Raw genomic sequence first — 9,178 nt, forward strand, 5'->3', positions numbered from 1 at the left:
TGTGTGTGTGTGTGTGTGTGTGTGTGTGTGTGTGTGTGTGTGTGTGTTAAATTATTGACGGATTAAACAACTCTTACAAGGCGAAGTAAAAAGTGACTATATTATCTGTTTTTCCTCTTCTAGACGCTACATTGAAAAACACGGACTGGATGAAGAAGACAGTCACTGAACACACTTTGGGTCAAGCTTTCACTGAAAACATCCGAGAGAAGCTCATTCTACCTGCATAGCTGTCTAATTTGAATGGTGATTTTCTATACCGTCAACTGGTTCTGTTGCAAAACAGATTTAGTTAATTGCAGATAACGGAGGGGAGTATTCAGAACATGTATATGTCGATGGAATGGTGATTGTGCATGTTTAATTCTTCATTCTGGCTGATGCATCATTTTGATAACAATTTGTATTACGATCCACTGACTGTGAATCATCTATTTATTTTTATAATGTCCAGAGTCGTTGATGAAAATAAAGTTCAGCTTGGCCGTAACAAATTTGTCACTGATGTTGTTTCAGTTGCGTCTCAACAGGCTGGATGGGGGGGGGGATATGAAGCAATGCTTTTTTGAATATTCTTCATTTATAGATTTACCTCTTCAGGACATTAGGACTGTTGGAGATGTATTAAAAGTAAAATGTTAACCCGACTAAACAATTACAATATGTATGCTACGGTGATGTCATATGAATGTATTAATAGTTTTACTGCTATAAATACAACAGGAAAACAAAAACTGAATCTCATTACACAGTAGTGTACAAGACTTCAAATGGAATAGTTCTAGGCCTTGATGATCGGGGTAAAAACTAAACAGTTTATGCAACACAGATCAAAAACTCCACATTACAGACGCCAAATGTGTAAGAACCAACTAACAACTATATTATTGGCCATTGTGTATTACAGTCGGGATATGTTATATCTATATAATCTACTTGTTTAGGTCTACATGATACTAGGATGGGGTGAATGTCGAGTTATGCCGTTGTGTGTGTGGCCTCTGAGATCAGCACTCTTACCGACTGTTGCGCTCAGTAAGCAACACAGCCATAGATAGAATGTGAACACAGCCTCTGATTTGTCGACAGACTCGACCCTATGCATCATGGGATAAATCACGCCTCCAGCAGGCCTCAGCTAACGTCAACGACTCCTTTAAGCATAGGTAAATGGATAACTAATAAGACATTCATTGTTGGATTTATTAGTTTGATAAAGTCTTTCAAAAACACTGTTGTTCCATGCTGGATTACCAAACTTCTAAAAGGGACACTAATTGGAAAAATACAACAGTGATGGAGTGCGGGGCAATTGAAAGTGAGTTTCTTGACCTCAGCATTCCAGAGATATTCTAGTAATGGTGATTAACATACTCTGATGGGTTTTATTTTGCAAATTCAACCGATCTGCGGATGACCGTTTATCAAAAGTGGCAAGTGTACAGGCCTTGGTACTACATGAACAACATCGGGAGAGAAATAAATAGTGGCAGGAGGGCAACAACAGCTGATTAACACAATACTCACAATTAATGTAAGAGAGTAGAGTATAACTAGAACAATTCACAAGAAATTTTGCTGCTGCCCAAAGACGTTGCAATATATATATGCCAATATTACCGGTAGTATCATTGAGGTTCAATTGAGATATTGCTTCTCTCATTTTTGCATTTTAGATTCATACTCTTGGATTGAATGTTGTGTTTTTTATTACCTACTATACTATGACTTTTTTGATATATTATATTATGACTTTTTACGACGTTTTAATGACTTTTTTCCGACTTAATTTGGACAAACTACATGTTTTTATGATTTTTTTCAAAATACTATACTATGACATTTGTATGACTTCTTTTGACATATCACTTTTTTCAAAATACTATAGTGTGAAATTCCATGACTTTTTTAAAAATCAATTTCCAAGTTCCCAAGAGGGTCCTGCTGTCACTATGCCCCCCCATTGACCCCCCTCGCCCCCTACCTCTGGCTTGTCAGCTGGCTTGTAATGAAGCTGTGTTGAGCCTGCAGCTGGATCCCATCATCGAGTCTGGCCCCTGGATAGCAGCAGTCATCATGGTCCCCAAGAAGGAAAGTGGATGGCAACTCTGTACAGACTACAGGCCGGTGAATAGGGTAACCAAGAAGGATTCATACCCCCTGCCCTGCATCAACAAGTCTCTGGACCTGGCACTCCTGGTTCTCCTCCTTGGACCTCAGCAGTGGATATTACCAGGTACCTCTTGCTCCAGAGGCCAGACCTAAAAAAGCTTTCTGCACTGGACAGAGACTGTGGCAGTTTGTGGCTTGGGAATTTATAATGCCGCTGGCAACTTCGTGAGGTTGATGGAAAAGGTTGCTGGTTGGTGTCCCCCGTCAGTCATGCCTGGTTTACCTCGATGACATCCTGGTGCATGACAAATCCTTCGGGCCATCCTGGCATCCCTGCAGTTGGTGCTGGATAAGATCAGAGCAGCCTGAAGCTGCACCCCGAGAAGTGCCACTCAATGCAGAGAGAGGTATTCTTTTTGGGGAAAGGTGCAGGCAGTCGCAGACTAGCCCACCCCCACCAAAAAGAATCAGCTGAAGAGCTTCTTGGGCCTGGATTCTTACTACAGCGGGTTTGTACGGGGTTTCCCCTGCACTGCTGCACCCCTGTTTCAGCTGCTACAGAAGTACAGAGACTCTGTGTGGACTATGCAATGCCAGACGATGTTCAGAAGTCTTTGGAGTGCCCTGAGTGGGGCGCCAGTGCTTGCTCCAGCTGACCCCACCTTGCTGTTCCTCCTTGACACATATGCTAGCGGTGTGGGGGTGCGAGCAGTACTTCCCCAGGTGGGACCTAATGGGGGCCAGAGGCGTTCAACAAGGCTTAGCAGTGCTACTGCGTCATCCGCAGGGAGCTCTTGGCAGTGGTGCTGTCAATCAGGCACTTTAATTGCTACCTCGTTGGCTCGCCCTTCACTGTGAGGACTGACCACTCTACCCTTCAGTGGCTCATAACGTTCAAGGAGCCAGATGGGCAGGTTGCCAGGTGGTTAGAGAAGAACAAGGATTTCAACTTCAACATGGAGCACAGTGCTGGGGCGGGCCACACCAATGCAGACACCTGCTCTCGCCAGCCCGTGTGCCGCAGATGGCTGCCACTACTGTGAGCGGAGAGAGAGGCTCGGGAGGGAGTGTGTGCTGCAGTTTGGCGGTTGGAGGAGTTTATAAGCCGGGAGCTGCAGGCAGTGGGCAATGGCAGAGTGGAGACAGCAGCTGGAGCAGGATGTGGACTCACAGCGGCCATTGGGGGAAGAGGTGGCAGAGTCTTCCAAAGCACCCAAGGGCCCTGATGGAAAGAGTGACAGTGGATGTAGAAAGTTCATTTCCATTCCAGACAGGGGTAACTGCTACGTCCTCTCCAGCATATTTCACAAAATGACCAGAGGCTTCCGCCCTCCCAGACCAGGAGGCAGAGACAATCGAAGCTGCCTGTCAGTGACGGAGTCGCCCCCCTCCTCATCCCCTGCACCCCTACCAGTGGCTGACTCCTCATCCCCTGTTACCTTGGCCCGGATCCCTCAGTTGGACCAGCTGTGAAGGCAGAGGAGGCATCCAGGACGCTTCAGAGACATTGTTCCATTTGGCATGGGAAATAGTTAGTATTAAGACTCTAGGTTCCTGAGAGATAAAGAATGCACCCAGGTCACACATAGTCCACCCAGCTCTTCTTAGCGTTAAAACAAAACAAAAAACGACTGCTTTTGGATAATGGGCTGTGGACTTCGGTTCTATGAAAATAAATAATAACGGGAGTCATCTGTTGTTAAAACAAAAGAAAAAAAGAATGTTGCCATAGGCTCGTTTGAGATTAGCCAAGTCTAATGTTGTGCAATAACATCTTACAGGATGTAAATATTGCTGCTATAAACTCTCCGACTTGACCAAAGTTCTTCCTCAACCACAGTTATCACAGATAGGTTTTCACAGATGCATCAAAGAATTTAGGAAACAAGGTAGGAGTGGCATTTATTGTTCGGGATTTAATATTAAAATAGGTAAAATGATCACTGAGGGAGTATCAGTGTACACAGGAGAAATACATTTGTTCAGATTCAAGTTCATCATTAGCCAGCTTACAGAACAGCCATTCAGACAGTAGACCAGACATCCTTATAGAAATACAACAAACATTGTACAGAATTCAAATGATGGGTCTGACAGTCATATTCCTATGGTTACCAGCACATATTGGGGTCATAGGAAATGAAATGGCAGATAAAGCTGCAAAAGAGGCCACAAAAAAGAGCTGCACTAATGTTACAGTCAGCTTCAGTAAATCAGAAACTAAAAGTATCATTAAACAGGTTGAAGGAAAGGTGGCAGAAGCAATGGGAAGAAGACAGGAAAGGATGATGGTTTTACCGAGTTCAAGAGGAAAGTGGGTGAAATGAGATTTGCAGGAAGGAACAAGAGAGAGGAAACGGTAATATCAGGCTTAGATTTGGACACACTGGTCTAAACGGTATGCTTCAAAAATAGGTAAACACGAAACAGGAAAATGCGACTATTGTGGGCAAGAGGAAACAACAGAACATGTTATTGTGCAATGTCAGAAATATGAGCAGGAAAGAGGGCAACTGATTGGAGACCTCGGCAAGATGAAGGTACGGTTGGATATAGTGGATATTCTGCAAAATAACTCAAAAAGTGAGTGTTATCAAGTATTATTTCAATATCTTAGATGTATTGATAGTATTAAGAAAATATGAGCCCGTTTTTTTGTTTTGTTTTATTTTGTTGTTTTGTTTCTTTTTTCTTTTCTTTTTGAATTTTAATTTGTATGTGAGTATTAGACATCCTGATCCACACTCCATACCAGCTGGTGGCGGTAATGCACCAATTCATTGTTTGCCAACCGCCTATAAACTTCAAAAAAGAAAGAAGAAGAAAGAAGAAGTTCTTCTCTTGCTGCTGCCGCCTGATCTCGTCCATTTCCAGGTGAGGCGCAATTCATCTCGAACGAGCCTCATATTTCCCACAGTACGTAAAGGCAGCTTTCCGCTACACCGGATGCTACGTTTTCCTCCTTCCTCGACTACTACCGATTAAGTTACCAAATTAGCAATGTCAGGTGTCGAGGAAATTTCAAATGAATCTTTAGAAGTGAAAGAAGACAAAGAGTTTCATGTAGAGTCTGATGACCACATCGAGGATGATTACTTTCTTGACCCGACTCGATATATATTTTTCAGGTAATGTTTGGTTATCATTTTTCATAAATGTTCGAGGGGCTAGCTTGCTAGCTGCTCTAACGGTAAACACGTCTTCCATTAGTTTTAGTGTGTAATAAATGACACGATAATGTTTGATAACTTCTAGTTTAACGTCAGTTCTGTCAGTAAGTTTCGTTAATGTTTGCCATCATAACATTACCAGGAGTGTCATTGGATTCAACTGCAAACACAAATCAATTAGCTATTTATTGGAGCAATGTTGTGCTAACTGCTAGTTGTTTCTGTAAATTCACCTCGGTCTGTTGTGCCAAGTAGAAGAATTTAAGAAACTGACAAAGGCACAAATAAACTGCCACAGCAACGATATATTGTCTTTTCACTATGAATTTGTATTGTATTTGTTTAACAAAGTACTCAGTGTAAGAAGTGCTAGCTTCATATGCTAACTGTTACCTTCTGACAAAATCTGAGATTAGCAGCCAGGAAATCGACCCCCGTGTTGTTGTTGTTTCTTGCAGAGACAGAAAGGAGTGGGCTGATCTGGAGCCTGTTACTCAGGACGATGGTCCAAATCCTGTTGTGAAGATCGCCTACTCTGAAAAGTGTAAGATTGATGGGATCATTAGTGGCATAGGAATACCATAGATGTGAAAGCATCGAGTCAATAGTAGTTGTAGTCAGAACTTTGTGGATATTTCCAACATAAGTGTATAACATACATTTAACGTTTACATATATTTCTTCCAACAGTCTCAGATGTGTACGACTATTTCCGTGCACTCCTGAAGAATGATGAAAGAAGCGATCGGGCTTTCGCCTTGACAGCAGATGCCATTGAGCTAAATGCTGCTAATTACACAGTGTGGTGAGCGTGGTGCATGTTGTGATATGGAAAACTCATGTTTACTGTGTAGTAGTGTCTCATTTCCCCATCGCGGGGAAACAAACACAATAGAGATATTTTTTGGGGGGGTATAAAATGTGTTAGAATTATTTACAAATGCAAATGTGTTAGTTTGAAAAGGAATGCCTCACAATGGAGGGGGCGCTCTTACTGATGCTGAGCTGTGGATCATAAAAGCTGCACCTCCTCAGTACCACATTTTCTCTTTGGATCTGAAGTTATGTTTGGATAGAGCTGTCCCTTAATGAGCAAAGAGGTCTCACTCTCACAAGTATTTAAACTTGTTGTTTACCGTTTCAGTTCATCTGTTTAATGACACTTCTTTTGGGTATGTGCAGGCACTACAGGCGAGTATTGCTGCAGGCGCTATCAAAGGACCTGAGGGAGGAGATGAGGTACATTACTGCCATCATCGAGGAGCAACCCAAAAACTATCAAGTCTGGTGAGTGCTGGCAAATTAATTTCAGGGAACATGTATGTGTAGCAGTTGTTAAATGCTGTGGCATTGCTTAAGAAGCTATTAACTATCAGGGTCATTTATTTAATTATTTGTTTGAAAGTTAGTTTTTTTTTAAGACAGGATTTGCAGGCAGTGGAGAAAGAGGAGTGAAGCCAGGCATTTTTACAAATGATTAGGTTTAATGAAAGCGTTGGACAACAAGACTTTCTAAACTCCCCTCCCAGGCATCACAGACGTATGGTGGTAGAGTGGTTGAATGACCCCGCGGAGGAATTGGAGTTCATTGCGGACATTCTCAGCCAAGATGCAAAGAACTACCACGCCTGGCAGCACAGACAGTGGGTCATCCAGGTAGGTGTTTGTTTCAAAAATTAGAGCTGAGATCTGGTTGTGTGCCCACGGTGAGCCACTCTGCCAGAACCAATCCTTTACTCATTGATCCCTCCGTGGTCAGTGTTTGTGTCATGCATCGCAGGGCCACCACTAAAAGCACTGCATGAGTACATAAACGGGCACATTGCCAACATTTGTCTTATTCGATCTGCAGGAGTACAAACTGTGGGACAACGAGCTGGAGTTTGTGGAGAGTCTTCTGGAAGAAGATGTGAGGAATAACTCTGCATGGAACCAGAGGCATTTTGTAATTTCTCACACTACAGGCTTCTCTGATCCAGCCATAGTGGAGAGAGAGATTCAGTGAGTACTTTTCCTAAAAGTCTAAATGATTTAGACACATAGTTAACTTTGCAATCTTTCAAGTCGAATGGAAAGTGACAGCAATTTTTGGACTTCTGACCATAAATAGTCAGTCTTTAAAAAGAAATGCTTTCTTGAGTGTTGAGAATAACTTCCTGTATTTGCTTGCCAAAAATGAGATGTCCTACGAACAAGCTGTACCAATAACACGTTTCTTTTTATAATCCAGGCTTTGTTCCTGCTTCAGTATGTGCAACATTAAGTTTTCTGTTGCACGTGTTAGACTGATGCTCCTCTCCTCTGTGTAAGGTATTGTCTGATCCAAATCAAGACGGCTCCCCACAATGAAAGTGCATGGAACTATTTGAAAGGGTAAGATGTCACAAATCTAATAAGTATTTCTAATCCTAAGTCTTCAAGGTGCAAAACTGTTTATTTGTTCATAAGGTTCAGTCTGCCTGTGTGCCATCGCCATTCAGACATTTGCAATATATGACAGAAGGGAAAAAAAGCACGTGGAGACTCAGTATCACCTCTTTTTTTTTTCTCAAGGATACTGCAAGACCAAGGTCTGTCATCTCCGCCAGGCCTGCTGGAGAGGATCCTTGAGCTGAAGGAGACTCACTGTTCATCTTATCTTCTGGCATTTCTGTTTGATTGCTACGAGGACGTCTTGGAGAACAGCAACAAAAAAGAAAATATGTCGGAAGGGGACCGAAAGGAAACGTTAAGAAAGGCTCTAGAAGTAAGTGCTGCTGTTAAAGGAAAGTACAACCTCAGAAATAGTTACGACTTTGATAATGACTGATAGTTAAGGATGTGTTTTAATGTTTGCTGGTGCTTGTTGCTCACCAATACATCTGTGAGAGATCAGGATTATCTTAAATAAACTGAAAATTGTACCACTATTTGTGTTTTCTGACCCTTCTTGTCTTCTGCCCCCCCCCTCCCTTGTAGATTTGTCAACTATTGGCTCAGGAGAAGGACACTATCCGTAAGGAGTACTGGCTGTTTTTGGGACGTTCTTTAAAGAACAAATGCTGTGGCCCCTCTGAGCCCTCGGATGAACCTGAACCATCCGGGCAGCAGGAGCTGAGTTAGACCACCAGGAGGCTCACAACATTTCCCACTCCGATCCTGCTTCATCAGTACTGATGAAGCAGTACCCCCCCCCCCCCATATAGAGTGGATTATGTGTCAATTATCTAAATAACTACATAATTAAACTGTGGTTTTTGAAATCATTTAGCGAGTTTACCTTCACCTTTTACATTTATTGTTTTTGTTCTGAACTTATAAATCTGTGTTTGACAGCAGGCCCCGTACTGATAAACCCTCTGGTTTTTTTCATGCACACTTAATTCAATGCAATGTCTGATTGATGGTAGGTACACATCTTGTGTTTCTGCTTAGAGAAAGACAATCCATATTAATAGTTTTCTGACATGTTATCGTATTGCGTTTGATTATATTAGGTGCTTTTGTGGTAACTCTTACGTTTTCCAAATAACAGTTTTGAAAGGACATTCATTTGGGGACTTAAGTCAAAATAAGACTTCAAAATGAGCGTAGTGTGCATGTAAAGCCACTCCTCACTGAAGCATGGAACCTGTTTGCTGGTGTTGCTTATGGAATATGCATTGTTAATGTGTAATGGAAGGCAGCAGAAAGCATCCTGAAGCATAAAAATAGAACGTGCTTGTAATACTAAGAGTGGTTTGTAAAGTAGTTGATTTATTATCGGCAATAATAAAGCAGATGAGAGATGAACTGCAGTGGTATGTTTGCATTCCGATCAATGAGTCGCACAACATCACAGCGTTCTCCTGAATCTACATCAGTTGCTCTGAATGAGCCACTTTCTTGCTTTTGGGCCGAGCTTGTTCTGTTTGGTC

General features: G+C 42.2%; 2 protein-coding genes across 2 annotated transcripts in view; both read left to right on the forward strand.

The window, feature by feature from the left end:
* aup1 (AUP1 lipid droplet regulating VLDL assembly factor) overlaps nt 1–1,563 on the forward strand; it is an 8,959-nt gene extending 7,396 nt beyond the window's left edge. The window contains exon 12 of the mRNA XM_031858171.1: nt 124–1,563. Within this exon, the coding sequence (XP_031714031.1) occupies nt 124–169 (46 nt within the window). The 3' untranslated portion in view covers nt 170–1,563. The remainder of the gene's footprint in view (nt 1–123) is intronic.
* Nucleotides 1,564–4,982: 3,419 nt separating this feature from the next.
* fnta (farnesyltransferase, CAAX box, subunit alpha) lies at nt 4,983–8,451 on the forward strand. Its single transcript, XM_031857979.1, has 9 exons — nt 4,983–5,240; nt 5,741–5,826; nt 5,973–6,087; nt 6,465–6,569; nt 6,812–6,938; nt 7,135–7,283; nt 7,593–7,655; nt 7,836–8,028; nt 8,241–8,451. The coding sequence occupies exons 1-9, from the start codon at nt 5,113–5,115 to the stop codon at nt 8,382–8,384; spliced, it is 1,110 nt and encodes a 369-aa protein (XP_031713839.1). The 5' UTR covers nt 4,983–5,112; the 3' UTR covers nt 8,385–8,451.
* Nucleotides 8,452–9,178: the final 727 nt, after the last annotated feature.

Source organism: Anarrhichthys ocellatus, unplaced genomic scaffold (assembly GCF_004355925.1).
Source record: "Anarrhichthys ocellatus isolate YVR2014 unplaced genomic scaffold, GSC_Weel_1.0 scaffold19, whole genome shotgun sequence".
In the NCBI taxonomy this organism is placed as follows: domain Eukaryota; kingdom Metazoa; phylum Chordata; class Actinopteri; order Perciformes; family Anarhichadidae; genus Anarrhichthys; species Anarrhichthys ocellatus.